We start from the raw sequence: 20,285 nt of genomic DNA, 5'->3' as shown, positions 1-20,285 counted from the left end.
GCCAAAGCAGGTGCATTCCCCAAGGTCCTTGAAAGCCCCTACGATTAAAGAATTGCAGTGCCTTTGGGCTCCCTAGTGAAGAAGCTTTGCACTTTTCCAGACAGGTTTAAGGAACTGTTTTCTGTCTTGGATGTTTTGCTAGTGGTTCTGACAGTGAAGGTATGCTTCACGGTGCTTTTTGAATTTGATCATTCATGTGATTGTATCATTTGAGTTGTAGACTTTGTCCTGTTCAACTAGGTTTTGTAATAAACAGTCTGTTTCTGATGCTCATTGTGGTGCATCTTGAAAAAGCAGCATATAAATACAATGCACAGAGATTTGAAGCTTCAGTGTCTGCCTTCTTTGTCTCAGTAATGAATTCAGTCTTTAAAATAATGGTTGCCCTGTAGATTTTGCAAATCAAACATAATTAGAAGAATGCACTTGTAAGGGCAATGGCAGCTTGTTATTCCATAGCACATAGAGCCTATGAAGAATATGTGTGAAATACTCCATAGGTTGTGGATAGTTTTCTCTCCTCAAAACTGTCAATTTAGCCTATATTAGAACTTTCCAGTTTTCTGCTGCCATTCAATTAGCACACAGAAAAAATTGAGAGGGGCATACACAACATTAAGTAAGATATATCATAATTTTTCTGTTTAATTTACTTCTTTTATAGCATGTTCTGCATTGGCAAGTTCCAAGTAGCATACCACAAGACCACAATATTAATATTTTAAAAGAAATGTTTAATATCTTAAGAAACTCAACTGTATAAACTGAAGACATATGATTGAATATTGTGCGGATAATGGCAATTCTGTATTAAGGGCAGTCTATAAATATAGTGTCTTTCAAACTACACGTTATGTATAATACAGCAGAGGTACAGAAATGCAGGTGTGTTACATACAGATGTAACAAAGAATGAAAAATTATCTAGAAGAAAATACAAAAATTATGAAAACCCCCAAATTTGTTAATAAAACTGGCTTATAAAGAAACTCAACATTTGGGACAACTATAGCTCTGGACTATTAAAATGTACAGAAAGACTGTTTACACCATTGCACATTATTATTCCCTTTTACTTTTAAAATATTGTGAAACGTGGAATAAAATTAGAGTTGACCCGAGTCATATGCATGCACACATATGAAAAACAAAAACAAAAAAAGGGGGGGGGGAATACAGCATTGCTATTAAAGTCCCTACGGGAAGCCGCCTGCAGCATTCCAACAAAGATGCTCTCTTTCCCTCCTCATGTAAGAACCAGCCAGTTAGTTAGTGCAAGATGGCTGCAAATTAAGGAGAAGCTAATTCAAAGTGGTTTATTACAAAACACAACCCCTCTGATAATCACAAATCAATGCAAGTTGGTTTTAAAACATTTTAAGGCACTTCTCACTGCTCAGAAAGCAGTGCATTAAGTTAAGGCATACATTATGTTATCTAGAGGTAACAAAGTTTAGAAGGCTTGAAGCATGCTAGCCAACGAGTTTATGGGACTATGGAAGTGGCTGTTATTATTTCTAAGCTCGTCGAACACCACATGTTGAATAAAGATTCTCCTAGAATCACGGTTTTGATTGTAGCCTGAGGGGTGCCTCCAATCACCATTTTTTGAGAAACTCAACGGGTTGGCGGTGATAGGTTCCAAAAGGACAGAACAGCAAGTTTCTCTCTCTCTCGTTTCACCTGGAGCTGCCTTGACTTCCGTGACTACTCACTGATCGAGAGGTGCTATAACGTTTTTTCACAATCATGCTGATGTAGGCTTTCATCAGTTTGGCAATGTCAACAACCTACCAAGACAATAACAATACAAAACCAGTTAATGCACACTTCAGCCAATGGTCTTTGGTGTTGTGAAGAGTGTATTTATGAGATTTTACCTCCCGGCAGTGTGATGTGGTATACTCTAGGAAAAGTTGGTTTCTTTTAGATTAGCGCTAATTGTATAAATTGTCACAGAAAAAATCAGCTTGGCTGTAACACAGCCTACAGTTAAACATACAGTGGTACCTCGGGTTAAGTACTTAATTCATTCCGGAGGTCCGTACTTAACCTGAAACTGTTCTTAACCTGAAGCACCACTTTAGCTAATGAGGCCTCCTTGCTGCTGCCGTGCCGCCGAAGCAAGATTTCTGTTCTCATCCTGTAGCGAAGTTCTTAACTTGAGGTAATATTTCTGGGTTAGCAGAGTCTGTAACCTGAAGCGTATGTAACCCGAGGTACCACTGTACATTTTGTTGAAATCAGCAAGCCTTTTGGTAGTCAATGAAAACAGTGTGACAAAGGTAACTCTACCCAGCAAGCTATAGAATTGAATGGCCAATAGTCACATGACTAGAATTTACAAAACTATGTACACCTTTAAAAAATTATAACCAAACGTTGGCAGGGCTGGTAGTCTACTAAGAAAATTAGGCTAGCAATTTTTGTGTGAAAACCTATACTATTCGGTGAAATTTCTGAAGATCATTCAGCTGTCTTTAAATAGCTAAACTAAATACAATTTGCAAATGTTTATCTTTTATTTTGAAGAAAAACTGTACACTTCCAGCCTGGACCTATATAAGATTACTTGGAGGTAAGTCTCACGTGAGATTTGCTCCCAAATAAGAATACAATTCTAGAATACAATTCTAATCCCATTTACCTGGGAGTAAACCCCACTGATTTTAATAGGACTTACTTCAGAGTAGACCTGAGTAGATTCAGTGGGACTTCAGCAACATAACTCTGTATGGAACTGTAACCCATAGAGCTCAAGATCGCAGATTTGAAAATCCTACAGAACTTCACTTTTGAAGATGAGCAAAAGTGCACACAAGCCTAACTCAAGTTTCCTATTGTCTCAGTCTAATGCATGCTTACTGGGAAGCAAGTCCCACTGAGTTCAGTGGAGCTTAATCCCAAATAAGCATGTGTAGGATTGCCATTGAAGATTTTAATCCTGATGTGAAATTGTGCAGGCGAAAGAATCATGGAAGGCTTTCTATTTCTGAATACTGGCACAGTGGATTCAATTTATTCATCCAGCTCATTTTAAAAACAAGGAAAGCAGAACTGAATGACTAGTTCCTTTCTTACCTCAAGTGTTCCAAAAAGCAGCTCTCTCTCATCCACAACAATCTTGTAGACATTAGCAAGGGGAGCACCAAAGGAGAGGATGTGCTCATACTGAAATATTTCTAAAGGTCTTCCCTCTCCGCGTTTGTAGACAGAAACTGCATCAGCGCTGACACCCAACCAAAGTTCTTGAGGGAAGCCCCCTTCTTTACACTGGCGAAAAATAATGTCAAGGTGAATGGTAGAAAACAGAAATGATTCCAAAAATGCAATTTAAAATTATTACATTTTTATATTATTTATTTTAGCATACAATGCCCTTTTCTCATTGAACATGTTTAGTGAGGTAGATTATTCTGGGAGTGATCTGCCTGAGCATACGCAATTATTTCCATTGTCAGAGGAGAGATCTGAACTTGTTTCAAAGGACTAAATTAAACACTCACCTTTGGGCCACAACTGGTTTAGAAAGGATGTGCAATTAGCTATTGCATACTATGCTCCTCTTATGATTTCCTACACATGTACATATGAAGTCTGATTCCTTGCACAGACAAATCTAAGCCTAAATCACTGCGGACATTTAGCTACTAATCTTAATCCACAAGAGACACATCAAATGCTTGAACTGTGTGGGGAAATGCGGCCCTTAAGATGGGTAGTAGCTGAGTGGATAGGTTAGACGGTCCTCAGATTTATATACATTAATGTTTTACTGTTCAGTTTCCTGGCCTCTTAAGCACAGCAGCCATTGCCAATTCCTCAGTGTAAAATGGATAATCTGGGATGTGGGTGCAGATTAAAGTAGGGTCTCATAATGTCACAAATGTTCAGTTCCTTAAAGCAGGGGAGGAGCTGACATTCTCTTATGGAGTTCCTGAGGCAGAAGGGGGATTTGGGTGTGTGCAGGCTTGCAGGTGAAATTCCACAGCCTTAACCCTTTTCTCAGGTTCTAATCAAAACCTAGACAGCATCTTAAAAAGCAGAGATACCACCTTGCCAACAAAAATCTGTATAGCTAAAGCTATGGTTTTCCCAGTAGTGATGTATGCAAGTGAGAGCTGGACCAAAAAGAACTGATGCTTTGAATTATGGTGCTGGAGGAAACTCTTGAGAGTCCCATGGACTGCAAGAAGATCAAACCTATCTATTCTGAAGGAAATCAGCCCTGAGTGCTCAGTGGAAGGACAGCTCGTGAAGCTGAGGCTCCAATACTTTGGCCACCTCATGAGAAGAGAAGACTCCCTGGAAAAGCCCCTGATGTTGGGAAAGATGGAGGGCACAAGGAGAAGGGGATGACAGAGGATGAGATGGTTGGACAGTGTTCTCGAAGCTACCAGCATGAGTTTGTCCAAACTGCGGGAGGCAGTGGAAGACAGGAGTGCCTGGCATGCTCTGGTCCATGGGGTCATGAAGAGTCTGACATGACTAAACAACAACAACAAATCAAAACCTACATACCCTCACCTGTAAAACATTCAGCAGGAGAAGATAGACAAATTTGCAAACCCATAGAACATGACCATACAAGATGTGTTATACTACAAATTGTTTAGCTGTAGTTTATCTTTTTATTTAGTCTTATGATTTTGCTGTCAGCAACGCCCATGGAATTTTGGTATACTCACCTCTACATCAAAGAGTGTGGACCCATAGCCAGGCCACTCCTTAATCAAACTCATGTACTTGATCATCGCTTGCTCTTGGTTCATTCCTTGCAGTTTTTTCCATTTATCAATCACATTAGTCCTGGCTGCGAAGATTTCCTCTTTGACCCACATATCAAGCATCTGATCCTCTTCCATCTTCTGCCTGCTGATGGAACTGCTGCGGAAACTCCTCCTCAGGGTTCCTTCTAGAAAATTGGCCCGCTTCCTCTCTATCCTCTCCGCAGCGGTAAATGTTTTAGTGGACTGGATAATACGGGACGTGAGCCTCTGCAGTGGGTAGACTTCTTCCATTTCTGGCATAGTGATATTGGATGAAGTGTAGTCGCCTTGCAGGTATTGGAGCCGCAAGGCAGCAAGGACCTGGAGGGCTTCTTCAGGAGCCGGATAATGTCCTCTAATCACTGCTTCATGTGCCTAATGGAAAAAAGGAAAACAAGACGTTTACAGGTATGCAGCAGAACATTCTGAATCCAAAATTTGCAGCTGTAGCATAGTGGTAATAAAACTGAACTGTGCACCAAGAAGGCTCTAGGTTCAATCTTGTTTCATCCATAATCTCGCTGGGTGGTCTTGGTCAAGCCACTACTTCTCAGCCTCAGTGCTCCCTCCACAAAAAACACACCCCAGAACAAGAAAGGTAATATTTGCCTTACAGAGCTTTTGTAAAGATTAAAACAAAGTAACATATGTGAGATGCTTTGCAGGCTTTTAAGTAGTACAGTGAAACCTCAGTTGCCAAATGCTTTGGAAGCTGAACAATTTGGAACCCAAACGCCAACAAACCGGAAGTGAATGCTTCTGTTTTCGAACGATTTTCGGAAGACGAACGGCTTCCTTGGTGCGTTTTTCATTTTTTCCCATTGTCTTTGCGCCAGCCCATTGATCCTTGGTTTTCGAACTTTTCGGAATGGATTAAGGTCAAAAACTGAGATTCCACTGTATACAAGTATGATTTATGTACATTATTTATATGTTTTTGCTCCTCGAAAAAGCAGGAAATACATATGAACAAGCTTCTTCCACTGGGGTACCTTTGGCAAAGCATAAAGAGTGCTTAAATGAAGAGAACCACCAGAGGGCACCCCAGACAGCATCTTCTCCAGGGAACGAACAAACTTATAAATACTTGCAAGTCTAAAGTTGGCTTTGGTATTGTTGCATTATAAAGGGTTAAGTATCATTTAATTGACCATAAGTACATGTGCAATTGTTTGATACAGATGTGACAAAGGAGAATGAATAAAACTCAAATGACAAAAAACTCATAATTGCAAAAGATCAGCCTGCCAAGTTTTATGATAGGTCATGCAAAGCTTCTGGGGGGAATTGTTTCTAATCCATGAATGTTTCATGAAATAAAAACATTTTTACTTTAGGTTCTGATGGTGCTTGGCTGTTCTCAACTTTATATGGCAGGAGTCCTGTGAGGTTGTTTGGATCTAACTCCTCCAGAAGATACAGTGACAAGGAAAGTGATATAGCTAGTTGCTACAAGTAATTCTCATGAACAGTTACAAAACGCATGGAACATATATACCCATTTAAAAAGGTAAAGGGACCCCTGACCACTAGGTCCAGATGTGACTGACTCTGGGGTTGCAGCGCTCATCTTGCTTTATTGGCTGAGGGAGCCGGCGTACAGCTTCCGGGTCATGTGGCCAGCATGACTAAGCCACCAGAGCAGTGCATGGAAATGCCGTTTACCTTCCCGCCGGAGTGGTACCTATTTATCTACTTGCACTTTGACGTGCTTTCGAACTGCTAGGTTGGCAGGAGCAGGGACTGAGCAACGGGAGCTCACGCCGTTGCGGGGATTTGAACTGCCGACCATCTGATCGGCAAGTCCTAGGCTCTGTGGTTTAACCCACAGCACCACCCGCGTCCCTATACCCATTTTACTGATGGGCAAATGACGTGGGATATAGGGGACAATACAGTACATTAACTATGGAAGATGCAGTGATAGCCTTGAAAGGATATTAGACAAATCTATGAGGATAGAGGCTATACATAGCTACTAGTCATGATGACTATATGCTGCCTCCAGCATCAGAGGCACCTTGCCTCCAAATATCAGTTGCGCAGCAACAATGGCAGGAGAACAGGGCCTCTGCTCCTGTGCCCTGCTTGTGGGCATCTCACAGGCACCTGATTGGCTGCTGTGGGAAAACGGACACTGAACAAGATCAGATGCAGCAAGGCTCTTGATTTCTAGTGATGTAACAATCGCGGCTTGCGAAACATGGCTGAGGAAGTCAGGAATGAGCACCACCAGGCTCCCCTCTGTCCTTGCTGATCTGCCTCAATCCAGGTCCATTTAAACCAGGAGATCCTTGTTACGTCAGGTAGGTGTCAATCAAAGCAGCTTGCCTCTTTGATTTGGAGTCTCTCTCCCTCTGTGTGTGTGTATCTCACATCACTTACTCTTCCCCAAAGTATAACAACCTTATTTCCTCTCCGTACCTGCTCAAACATAAATGCAAATTCCACACTATCTTTTGGCACATGCTCCGTGTCCAGGAAGCAGTAGAGCTTGAAGTAAAATTTCCATGCTGTATTCTCTCCTTCTGAAGCAGCACCAAGCCTGGGAAAACACAAATACTCGGCAGTTTGAGTACAAATAATCAAATATAAACTGGCAATAAAATTTAAAATCTGTATTTAAGATGTGAGTTGAAACTTTTGCTATGTGGGACATGTGGAATTGGTAATCAGGATCTTAATCTATGGCTCAAATATCAACTTCCATGAACACTGCTTTATACATTCAGCAAAATCAAATAGTCAAATGTTACTGATAGGGTTCAGGCTGTAGAGTTGGAGTTGCATGTTTGAATGTAACCCCTATGTGTGTGCCCTAAAGGTAAAGGTAAAGGTACCCCTGCCCGTACGGGCCAGTCTTGCCAGACTCTGGGGTTGTGCGCCCATCTCACTCTATAGGCCGGGGGGCCAGCGCTGTCCGCAGACACTTCCGGGTCACGTGGCCAGCGTGACAAGCTGCATCTGGCGAGCCAGCGCAGCACACGGAACGCCGTTTACCTTCCCGCTAGTAAGCGGTCCCTATTTATCTACTTGCACCCGGGGGTGCTTTCGAACTGCTAGGTTGGCAGGCGCTGGGACCGAGCAACGGGAGCGCACCCCGCCGCGGGGATTCGAACCGCCGACCTTTCGATCGGCAAGTCCTAGGCACTGAGGCTTTAACCCACAGCGCCACCCGCGTCCTAGCATATCTTAAAAGGATCTAAACAGATCTTTCTATCCATATACATTACAAAAAATGTATAAACTCTGTCCCACTTTATGATGGAGGTGCTCAAGATCAAGCAGGATTCAGGCATATTTAGTGGAATTGCAAAACTGCAGGGATCTTTTAGATTAAAAGGATTAGGAAAACTGATGAGATTACAATTTGCAAACTAGAGACAGATCCTTTGGTTATTCTACTAGGAAAGTTAAGGAGGAGGAAGTACCCACCCCCAAAAGACAAAATAATGGGTGGCAAATACTTTAGCTGCAGCAAGAATGGTAATGTCCAAATATGGGGAGGGGGGAGAGACTACAAAATAATGAGAACAGATTATTTGACACAGGAGTCTAATGTTTAAAATACTGCATTATTATTATTATTATTTAAAAAAAGCTCTGGAGAGGATCCTTAGACAAGCAACAAACACCCCCCAATGGCAACCTCCCACTCAAGCACATATATACCAGCCAAAGAACTGCATTTTGCAAAAAATGGAACAGAATTGGGAGGATCAGGGAGCCTCTGCTGGGGCCAAAGGATGTATATGAGGCCACTGTGCTGCCCATGGGCATCAATGTTGGGGATGCCAACTCTAATGCTATTTTTCCATCTATAGGCAGGTTTTTGTTTCTTTAATAAGCCTATGGCATCTAACATTACGGAGCTGGCTCAGAGCAACTGGTAGTCAAGTGAGCAAGATCATGGATTGCTGTCTCACAGTTGAGGTCCTAACCAGGATAATATAAGGAATCAAATCCCACAGAAGAAATTTGATTCATGGGTAAAAACTTTAGCAGAAGCAAATACATAAGGCAAAGGGCCCCCTGACCATTTGGTCCAGTCATGGCCGACTCTGGGGTTGTGGCACTCATCTCGCTTTATTGGCCGAGGGAGCCGGCGTACAGCTTCCGGATCATGTGGCCAGCATGACTAAGCCGCTTCTGGCGAACCAGAGCAGCGCACGGAAACGCCGTTTACCTTCCCGCCGGAGCGGTACCTATTTATCTACTTGTACTTTGAAGTGCTTTCGAACTGCTAGGTGGGCAGGAGCAGGGACCGAGCAACGGGAGCTCACCCCGTCGCGGGGATTTGAACCACTGACCTTCTGATCGGCAAGTTCTAGGCTCTGTGGTTTAACCCACAGCGCCACCCGCGTCCCTTAATACATAAGGTACTGGATGCAAATTTGAAGCAGGTTTAAAACCCGGTCCACCAGCCCGTTAACAAAATATAAAACAGGGCCGCTAGAGAAATGGGAAGGAGAAAGTATTGGGGAAGCTCTTTCTACTATTTGCCGCAATTCCCGTAACCAGCTTTGCACCAATATCAGTTTCAGCAGCAGTGTTAGGAGACAGATGAACTTTAAGCTGCCACTGAGATTCTGGGAAAACCACCTGTGCAAATGCGTTGTGACTAGTTCCTTTGTTAGAGACGTATCAATTGTGGAAAATTATAAAGAAGAAAAGGCTTGGACTGAAGACAAAGTCCGAGGGGGGAGGGTTGCAGGTGGTAAGGCACGAGAGAGGAAATTTTAGGACAGCACAACACAAGTACCACAATGAATAGTGATGAAATCATTCCCAGGCTTACAAGAGCTTCATTAATCCCTCTTTACGGGAGAGGGCAGTGGATGGGGAGATGCCATTGATTCACAAAAGGGAAATTTAAAAGGCTGCGGTTAGGGCTTTTAATTGCTTACTTATTAGGAGAGGCACACTCACTTTTCAAACTTTGCCAAGACATCAGCCACAACGGTCCTGCTTTCAATGGCTTTATCTGTAGTTCCATTGTATTCAAACAAGGCAAACATATTTCTGCTGTCTTCCATGGCCAGACCCCGAATTAACTTTTCAACAACCTAGTAGACAAAAACCAAGAACAAGACAAAGAATGTTAGATCAGAAAAGGTAAAAGCATCAATTAGCAACATTCATAAACACTGCGTTTTACCCAGAGTAGATCCACTGAAATTAATAAACATTACTCAGTTGGGCCCATTAATTTCAAAAGACCTTCACTGAGTAAAATGTCATTGCCAGCACCCTATATGCTTCTGCATCTCAGAAGACAGATCACTGACTAAAATTATATGGTTATTAGTAAGTCACACAAAACTTTGAATTAAAGTTCAATAGGCCACAAACACACTGCACAAAATGGCGGACCCTTCACACCCTGAGGCTCAACCCAGGCAATCCAGTCCAAGCCTCATCTTACCTCGCCAGCAGTGGTGTGGGAGTTTATGGTGATCTTACAGGATCCCCCGCCATGACAGTAGACGGTGGATGTCATCTCTTGTCTGTTGATCAAGGCTTCAATTTCATCCCGGGATGGCACAAACTCTCTGCCTTTGGTTTTTTTCAGCGATTCATAAATGAAGAGGGCATACTTCTCCATTTCTGTGCCTGGAAACTGGTCACGCACCCTGTGGGGGGAAACCCTGAGATTTAATTGCTCCATGTTTTGTTTTCTTGAATGTGGTGGTTTGAAAAGCATTTAAGAGGCAATGGTGAGAGCATTCAGCCCAAGCAACTACTGTTGTGGTTGTGAGACCATTTTCACCAACCCTCTACATCGGTACCTCATTTTTCAAACACCTCTGTAGTCGAACGTTTCGGAATTCGAATGCCGAAAACCCGGAAGTAAGTGCCTCAGTTTTCGAACGCGCCTCAGAAGTCGAATAGAAAATGTGGCTTCCATTTTAAGTTTTCCATTTTGAGGCTTCTGCTTCCAGACCTCGAACGGACTTACGGAACGGATTGTTTGAAAACCGAGGTACCACTGTATATCAAAAGCCTCCACCACCACCCCATGAATAGATCATTCTCGCAAGCATCTCCAAGATGCGTTAGTTTCCAGTATTTGCTTGATGGGCCAATGGCAGAAATTCCTGACATCTGCGGAACCTGCTGAGCCCTGCTCTTACTCCCAACTCTAAGGGTATTTGGGGATCTGTCCCTATCCACAACACGCCTATCTCCAAGATACGAAACTATTCAAACTATTGAATGGCACACCATTGTGTTCAATCATCCATAGCTCTGCTTACCTTTTTAGGTGGAACTTCAGGTATCTGAGAATCCCACGGCTTGGCAGAAACATGCAGCTCATACAAGTGAGGATCTGCCAGCTGTACAGATTGCCAACGCTCCCCGGATTAGGCATTTTGCTGGTCTGCTTGATCAGCTGGCAGTAGAGCTCATCGCGCAAAGGCCGTAAATCATGCCCCGTCTGCAGAATACCCTGAATAATAGGAATGGGGTCTGACACGGACTCAAGTTGCTGCAGAGAATTAAATATCTTGATCGCTTCATCCTGGAGGGTGGTGTAGCCTTTGTCTTTTAGCACTAGAAAACAGAACATGGAAGTACATCTCGCTGCTCAGACAATCAAACTATTGTAATTCACATGGGGCAAGCATCTGAAACAGTAAGTCTCAACAGGTGTGTTTACAAAGCTCCCATTTTCTGGAACAATTAAGATACATAGTTTGCATAGATGTCCGAATGTCTACCCTTAAAGTCATACCTTGGGTTGAAGTTGCTTCAGGTTGAGCGTTTTCGGGTTGTGCTCCATGGCGACCCGGAAGTAATGGAACGCGTTACTTCCGGGTTTCGCCGCTCACGCATGCGCCGATGCTCAGAATGATGTCATGCGCATGTGCAGAAGCGGCGAATCATGACCTGCAGACCCGGGTTGCATTCACTTCGGGATGCGACTGGGGCTCCGGAACAGATCCCATTGGCATCCAGAGGTACCACTGTATTCCGTTTTTCCTCCTTTCTTGGAATTGGGTTATTTTGTCAAATTTTTGGATACCAATGGTTTTGCATCAAATGATTTATTTTTTAAAGTTATCTGCAGTATCATTTACTGTTACTTGGCTTTTTATTCTGTTTTATTTGTATACTTCTAAGGTTTAATTTTTGTGTGTGATCTGTCCAGAGATGGGGAGGGAGGTATAAAAATCATATAAATAAATTAATTTGGAGCGGGGAGCAGTGGGCTGCAAAGTGATTGTGTCTGGCTCCTGCAAATTCTGGCCAACACTGTATTATTCCACACTGGGGAAGCCACTGCCTCCCTCTGCAGCTAAGCTAGGGGAGCGCTAGCTTCCTCATAACCTCAGCCAGGCTTCCTGGGCATTGCCAAAACTTTTCCCCGTGAAGTGTATGAATGAACCAGCCCCATGCAGTTGGGTTCAAATGTTTATTTCCCTCTTGGTTTCACATTGCTCTTTCCTGCTTAGAATACTGATGGCGAAGGAGAATTGGTGAGAGGTACAGAAACCATAAAGAAGGCTGATCACCGAAGAATTGATGCTTTTGAATTCTGGTGCTGGAGGAGACTCTTGAGAGTCCCATGGACTGCAAGAAGATCAAACCTATCCATTCTGAAGGAAATCAGCCCTGAGTGCTCACTGGAAGGACAGATCCTGCAGCTGAGACTCCAATACTTTGGCCACCTCATGAGAAGACTCCCTGGAAAAGCCCCTGATGTTGGGAAAGATGGAGGGCACAAGGAGAAGGGGACGACAGAGGACAAGATGGTTGGGCAGTGTTCTCGAAGCTACCAGCATGAGTTTGACCAAACTGCGGGAGGCAGTGGAAGACTGGAGTGCCTCGCGTGCTCTGGTCCATGGGGTCACAAAGAGTCAGACATGACTAAACAACAACAACAGAAACCAGGAGTATGATTTGGAGTGATGAGTTGGGAACAGCACTTGGCAGTCCCTGGCAACCTCTACTGGTTAAATATAGCAGCAAACTGATGAGAATCATAGAATCATAGAGTTGGAAGAGACCACAAGGGCCATCGAGTCCAACCCCCTGCCAAGCAGGAAACACCATCAGAGGACTCCTGACATATGGTTGTCAAGCCTTTGCTTAAAGACCTCCAAAGAAGGAGACTCCACCACACTCCTTGGCAGCAAATTCCACTGTCGAACATCTCTTACTGTCAGGAAGTTCTTCTTAATGTTTAGGTGGAATCTTCTTTCTTGTAGTTTGGATCCATTGCTCCGTGTCCGCTTCTCTGGAGCAGCAGAAAACAACCTTTCTCCCTCCTCTATGTGACCATCCTTTTATATATTTGAACATGGCTATCATATCACCCCTTAACCTCCTCTTCTCCAGGCTAAACATGCCCAGCTCCCTTAGCCGTTCCTCATAAGGCATCGTTTCCAGGCCTTTGACCATTTTGGTTGCCCTCCTCTGGACACGTTACCGTTAAGAAGATTACCGTTAAGGTGATGAGCGAAGGAGCCAAGGCATCTCATCTTCATGAAACTGTCCCAAGGCAAAGGTGGTTGTGCAAAGGGAAGGGAATGGGCTTGAGTGTCCACAGGACTTACCGTTCAGGTTGATGTCCCCATATGGAAGTGGCAATAGCGGAGAATGCAGTGGGTGCTGTGTATAGCGAAGAATCGGGTTCCTCTTATAGATCTGTTCAACAACTTCGGGATTCAGGCAGTTCTCCTGTGTAAATAGCAAGATTATTCACAGGCCGAGGATGAAAAACAAGCCTCCACTGAATGCTTGTGAAAGGTCAACAGCTCAAAAGGGAAATGGTTCTACCAGAAAGAGCTGACTTATTTTGGAGCGGAATATAAACTTCCGGAAAAAGCACACCACCCACCCACCCAGGACCATTTAAGTATTTTTAGATATTAATAATGCTTTTAAACGTGTTACATTTTAATTTTATTTTATTTGTATTGCCCTGAGCTCCTCTGGGATGAAAATTGGAAAAAATAACAGCCATCACCAACAATTTAGAAGAGTTATAACCCACTAAAATAAACACTGTGCACCCTAAAAATCACAATAAAATACATAAGAACGGAGAGCTAAAAAAACCCAAACCAGAGTAACATTAAACCATTTGTAGCAGCACAGTGCAAAGCTAAAAGAATCCAATATCGTGACAAAATAGGAACACGTTGACCAGTTAGTTGCTTAGAGGCTGAGATAAAGTCTACTGTGTTATGGCTGCTGCCTGGTATCATGGGCCCAATTCACAAACAGAACAGAATGAAACAAAGATCCGGCACACTCTCAATTTTTGTTTTATTTCCGAGTCCTAAATATGCAGAGCAGCATGAGCACCTCTTTGTGGTAGTACAAATGTCACTACCATTGTCGTATTCCTCCACCTCCTATTGCAAGTGGGGACTGCAACAAAATGTTGCAGCGTGGAATGCTCTTGTTCAGGGTTCTAGCCAGTCAGCTATAGCTCTTTCAGGCTATACCACCCTCCCAGTTCTTGTTTTGCCTCCCCCTGCCTCTGCCACTGAGCAATTACAATCCTCACTGGAGTTTTCCCCACAGCACTTAATGAGTTTCTTCTTCAAACAACAGCCTCAGTTTTGGAACATTTAACAATTCTCTTTCTTTATGAGTGGAAAATAATGTGGTTGTTTGTCTTCTTGAAGCGTATTTTTCCAAGACCATGAGCCTACCTTAATGTCTTGAATAAGCTGCTGGGTGGGGGTGTCTATGGGTGCTTTTGTGTCTATCACATTCTGGATAGCACTTGACCAGCGAGTGGCTTCGTTTAAAAGCTTGGTATAGAGGCGGTAGCAGTGCTTGCGCCCGTACACGGTCACATTCCAGTAACCTGAGGCAAGAGTAAATAAGAAAACACCTTGTTAATCTGATTTACTCAAACTATTAATAGACAAGTGGTGAAGGTGAGCTGTCAAAAATCATAACAGTGATGGTGGGTGACTCAAAGGAGTGCAGTTCATAAGTCTGATCTGCAGGCTTATTAATGTTTATAGTATACTGCTTTCTTGAAGAAACCTGATATACTGTATCCTGTATTACTTAACATAATACAGATCAAAACAGCGCAAAGGCCGGTTCTCTACATCTCTGAAGTGTGTGCAAATTAAAACCACTTTAGAGGCCAATTTAGGAAGAATAGGTAAAAAGGTACCCTGACCGTTAGGTCCAGTCAAGGATGACTCTGGGGTTGCAGCACTCATCTCACTTTACTGGCCAAAGGAGCCGGCGTACATCTTCCGGGTCATGTGGCCAGCATGACTAAGCCACTTCTGGCGAACCAGACCAGCGCACGGAAATGCCGTTTACCTTCCTGTCAGAGTGGTACCTATTTATCTGCTTGAACTGTGTGCTTTTGAACTGCTTGGTTGGCAGAAGCAGGGACTGAGCAATGGGAGCTCACCCCATCGCGGGGATTCGAACCGCCGACCTTCTGATCGGCAAGCCCTAGGCTCTGTGGTTTAACCCACAGAGCCACACTAGCTCCAAAACAGTACACTAATGGCCACAATTGTGGATACCTTTTGGGGAAAGTGTATTTCCGAGGTTTGATGGCTCATAGCACCACTTTTTTGGGAGTAACACCATAAAATTATATATACTAGTGTATATGGGAGGATTAAGAATACACTTTTTGTTATTTTGCCTAACCCTTTAAATTGAAATCTTTTTCAAACCCCAAAGTATTAAAATTTTTAATATGATTATCGATGGCCACATCACTTGAATCTAGGGGAAGAGCTCCTGCTGAAATTAGTTACCTGTTTCTTTAAAGATTTTCTCATCCGGTGGTACCACAGAGCAGAGGCTGTTCAAGACCAGGGTGCCCAGTTTGAGGGCATTCTTCTCGGAGCTTTTGTAATAATCCAATGAGTTGTGTGTCAGGACAAACCACCGCTTCTTCAACTTCAACAAAGTCATCTTTGGGCTGTTCTTAACCTCCTTATGTAACCATCCTAGTTTAGAGAAAAAACATTTCCTGAATACTGATGCACTTCTAGAGCTGCTCTCAACTTTTGGCTGCTAGTCACTTTCTCAAAACATATTTTTTAAACCCCCTGCTATTTACAACACATAAAACAATAAAACAGCATTTACTGAGTTCTTCTCAGAAGGCTGTTTTGATGTAGGACTTAATAACCGTTCTTAAGTCAAGATGAAGCCAAAATGTTTCTCTTTGAATAGGCACATCTGGGCATAATGTTGTCAGGTCTAATACATGTAGGCATGTCACGTATTAACACCTAAGCCATGTACAATGGGGTTCTGTGGAGAATGGATTTTGTTTTGTGAGTGTGAGTTGGGTGTGTACTAAATCATTCCTCCATTCTTCCCCCTCAGGGAAGAAGGAAAAAATGGAATAGGTTGGCTGGCAATATTTAAACTTTTTAGAAAAGAACCCCCCCTCAAAAAAACAAACAAAAAAAACCCCAAACCCACTGGCATTTTTATCATGATAGCAGCTACCAGATTTTTAGGGGGAAAGTACTAGGGATTTTTTTTTTTTTAGCTGACATTCCACAATCCAAATTCCCTTCTCTGAAGCAACTCAGAAACTATTTAGTCCTCACAGTTACACTGAAACTGCACCTTCCCCTCTCAGGGAAGGAGAGGGCAATGATAAATGCTTCTCCAACATTGGGGTGAACTAACTAATTTGTTATTGTTTAATCCACCCTCTGTGTTAATATAAAACAAACGGAGAATACCCAGCTCTAAAATCCTCCCTGTGCTTTAGAAGGAATCCTTTCCAATTCAGCCTAATGTCACAAGCTTTAACAGGAGATATTTGGGGCAGAGTTGCCAAAAATATCAGTGACACTAGTGGGTCTACCTCAATCAGCTCTAAGAAGCTTCTCCACCCAACTCTGTTGTTATAGCCTTTTCAGATTCACACACACACACCTTCTATAGCAGGCACAGGCAAACTCTGTCTCTCCAGATGTTTGGGACTACAATTCCCATCATCCCTAGCTAACAGGACCAGTGGTCAGGAATGATGGGAATTGTAGTCCCAAACATCTGGAAGGCCGGAGTTTGCCTATGCCTGTCCTATAGTCTTGCATCATCATATATAAACTAAAAGTTGCCTGACTGGTACGGATGAGGAGAGGCAACAGACCTCATAGCAATATTGTGGCTAGTACAGGAAGGAGCTGCTTCTCATTACGGCATCGTAAAGGAACTAAAAACTCCTCTGGACATAAAAGACAATTGCAAACATCCATGCTTTGGCTTTTCGTCTTAAGATGTACTGCTTAAATGTGGCCTCCTCAAGTTATTAGCAAGTACCGCATTTTTCGCTCCATAAGACGCACCAGACCACAAGACGCACCTAGTTTTTGGAGGAGGAAAACAAGAAAAAAATATATTCTGAATCTCAGAAGCCAGAACAGCAAGAGGGATCGCTGCGCAGTGAAAGTAGCAATCCCTCTTGCTGTTCTGGCTTCTGAGATAGCTGCGCAGCCTGCATTCGCTCCATAAGACGCACACACATTTCCCCTTACTTTTTAGGAGGGAAAAAGTGAGTCTTACAGAGCAAAAAATACGGTACTTTGGGAGCCAGAGTTTAGTAAGGAAAATACCCCATTTTGCAGGGGGATTTCACCTGAAAGATGCGCCTACCTCTCACTATGAACTCTTGTCCCTCTACTCGGGTGTCGCCTTTGGATCTCTGCAGCAGAGTGATCCAGTGATGCATCTCCTCTGGAGTGTCGGCGTTGCAGTGGAGAACACGATTAGCGGTGATGATCACGAATGAATTGGGTCTGCCCCGGGAAAAAACAAATAAAGCAAAAAAGGCCTGTATAGTAAACATGGCTACTGTTTGGGACCATAACAAAGTAAGTCTGACTCACACAAAGCAATTCTCTTTTGTTTGTACTGTATATTTAAGCAAATGCTGATTCACTTTATTATTCAACTTTGCCTGACTTGTTTTTCAAACACGGACATTTGACAGCTTGGCACAATCCCACAATTTCAAAACTACAGCCAAACTTGTTTCTGGTTCCACCTCGCTCAGGTCTATCTCAGTGAGAATTAGCTCAAACCTTTGCTGGTTTATTCCAAAGATCAACATGAAGACACAGGTTCCGAACACAAAACAGAGATGCTCGATCTATTAGCAAAATAAAGGTAAAGGTAAAGGGACCCCTGACCATTTAGATCTAGTCGTGGACGACTCTGGGGTTGCGGCGCTCATCTCGCTTTATTGGCCGAGGGAGCCGGTGTACAGCTTCCGGGTCATGTGGCCAGCATGACTAAGCCGCTTCTGGCGAACCAGAGCAGCGCATGGAAACGCCATTTACCTTCCCACCGGAGCGGTACCTATTTATCTACTTGCACTTTGACGTGCTTTTGAACTGCTAGGTTGGCAGGAGCAGGGACCGAGCAACGGGAGCTCACGCCGTTGCGGGGATTTGAACTGCCGACCTTCTGACCGGCAAGTTCTAGGCTCTGGGGTTTAACCCACAGCGCCACCCGCGTCCCAAATTAGCAAAATAGAGTGGTTGAATTTAGAACTGCTCTACCTTACTTTTCTTCTTTAATTTCTCAAGCTGATAGTCTCGCAGAAAAAACATGTTCTGTTTCAGAACAAAGGGCTGAACAAAAATAAGATTTCTGAAAGTGGAACTTGTTCTTACCGATCTGGATTGTCAGATGCACAGACGGAATCGATCAATCCCACATCCAATGTGCCCTACAAAAAAAAGGGAAAATGAACATTGTGTTGTCTGGCCCATGGAATACATGCCCGTTTAGTTTCACGTGTGGATGGTAACACAAACTGTGATGATGATAATACATGATTTAGAGAATGAGGGTTAGTGGGTTTGAATTCAATAATAAGAGGTAGTGGAAAAACATCGGTTGCTTTTGAGCAAGTTGAACAAAAACTCTTGATAAGGCTTTATTTTATACTGGCACTAAAGGTAAAGGTAAAGGGACCCCTGACCATTAGGTCCAGTCGTGACTCACTCTGGGGTTGTGGTGTTCATCTCGCTTTATTGGCCGAGGGAGCCGGCCTACAGCTTCCGGGTCATGTGACCAGCATGACTAAGCCGCTTCTGGTGAACCAGAGCAGCGCACGGAAACGCCGTTTACCTTCCCGCCAGAGCGGTACCTATTTATCTACTTGCACTTTGACATGCTTTCGAACCGCTAGGTTGGCAGGAGCAGGGACTGAGCAACGGGAGCTCACCCCATTGCAGGGATTCGAACCGCCGACCTTCTGATTGGCAAGTCCTAGGCTCTGTGGTTTAACCCACAGCGCCACCCGCGCCCCATACTGGCACTACTGCAAGGAATAAAATGCCTCACAGGCATGAACAGAAAAATGTTTAATCCCAGTCTGTATGCTCATCGGTATTTTACTGTAATTGTGGCAATCTCACTTGGTGTACATGTCAAAATCTGTTTCCAGAGTTTCCCCCAACAAGCTGCTCCCAGTTCTGCCATCAGATTCACTTTTTGGAGGCTTTTATAGGGGGAGCATGAATGCCCATTTTCTATTCATTATTTATCTCTGCAATTTGTAGACTCATCCATCATGTCAACACGATTCCAGGTTAGTTTCCAATAGTGCACAAAATAGAACAATATATCTTAACTGTTATTTAAAAGCTGATTAATCGAAGCAAGCAATAGAGCAGAGCAAGAAAACCAATCAGCAGTTTCTGATTTACTTCAAATGCCAAGTAGAACATATTCAAACTACCCTGCACAACATCGTCACATTTTACCACTTCATAGGTGGGACACTGTTGCAATGCACACAAGTTCTCATTATTGTCAGCGGCAGACAAGACCCACTGCCGTGTGATGCATGAAAGGGTCTTCTCTGTTGCAGCACCCTGACTTGAGAATGCTCTTTCTTTAGGTCAGGCATGTCCAAAGGGCCCAATCCAGCCCGCCTGTGGGTTTAATCCGGCCCCTGCTCAACAACTTCAATCCTTAAAAAAGTCCAACAACTTTGGTCGGCCCTCACGCATGTTCACATCATTCACTTCTTTGAAAAAAGTTTGGACACGCCTGCTTTAGGTGGTGGAGACTGTCAGCAAGTAGAAACAATCCTACTTTGCCACGTACAGGGGGAAAAGAGCATCTTTCTACATTGACGGACGGCAGCGTGCCAGGGTTTCAGAAAGGAGTTTTCCTTAGCCCTGCCTGGAGATCCCGCAAGCTAAATCTTGCACCTTCTGCATATGATCTACCACTAATCTACGTGTAGTGGCCGGACTCATCCAGCAACTAGGCCACCTCTGTCCTGGAAAAAATGGAGCAGTGGATATACGATATCTTTATTGTCATTGTCCCATACAGAACAATGAAATTGAGAAACTACATAAAACATTCAAAAACCCCTAACAACTCTGAAACCCCATTTTAAAATACACTATACTATACTATAAAATACACTATACTAAAAAATACACTATACTATAGAGACCCCTTGTGCTGCGTTTAGAACCAGAATTGCATTTGCGTAGAAACTGTTTCTCAGGCGGCTAAGTCCTGGCC

The 20,285-nt window shown here is 43.4% G+C and overlaps 1 protein-coding gene across 2 annotated transcripts in view; it reads right to left on the bottom strand.

Moving 5' to 3' along the window:
* Positions 1 to 713: 713 nt before the first annotated feature.
* Positions 714 to 20,285, bottom strand: part of MYO10 (myosin X) — a 200,700-nt gene continuing 181,128 nt past the window's right edge. For both annotated transcript variants that reach the window (XM_053397125.1, XM_053397126.1), the window contains 12 exons: positions 18,410 to 18,465; positions 17,388 to 17,530; positions 15,524 to 15,718; positions 14,438 to 14,595; positions 13,331 to 13,454; positions 11,027 to 11,324; positions 10,195 to 10,402; positions 9,699 to 9,835; positions 7,194 to 7,314; positions 4,689 to 5,144; positions 3,082 to 3,273; positions 714 to 1,790 (listed from right to left, as the gene is read on the bottom strand). In XM_053397125.1, the coding sequence (XP_053253100.1) occupies positions 1,680 to 1,790; positions 3,082 to 3,273; positions 4,689 to 5,144; positions 7,194 to 7,314; positions 9,699 to 9,835; positions 10,195 to 10,402; positions 11,027 to 11,324; positions 13,331 to 13,454; positions 14,438 to 14,595; positions 15,524 to 15,718; positions 17,388 to 17,530; positions 18,410 to 18,465 (2,199 nt within the window). In that variant the 3' untranslated portion in view covers positions 714 to 1,679. The remainder of the gene's footprint in view (positions 1,791 to 3,081; positions 3,274 to 4,688; positions 5,145 to 7,193; positions 7,315 to 9,698; positions 9,836 to 10,194; positions 10,403 to 11,026; positions 11,325 to 13,330; positions 13,455 to 14,437; positions 14,596 to 15,523; positions 15,719 to 17,387; positions 17,531 to 18,409; positions 18,466 to 20,285) is intronic.

This window comes from Podarcis raffonei, chromosome 7, assembly GCF_027172205.1.
Source record: "Podarcis raffonei isolate rPodRaf1 chromosome 7, rPodRaf1.pri, whole genome shotgun sequence".
In the NCBI taxonomy this organism is placed as follows: Eukaryota; Metazoa; Chordata; class Lepidosauria; order Squamata; family Lacertidae; genus Podarcis; species Podarcis raffonei.
This window is presented reverse-complemented; position numbering and strand designations above follow the sequence as displayed.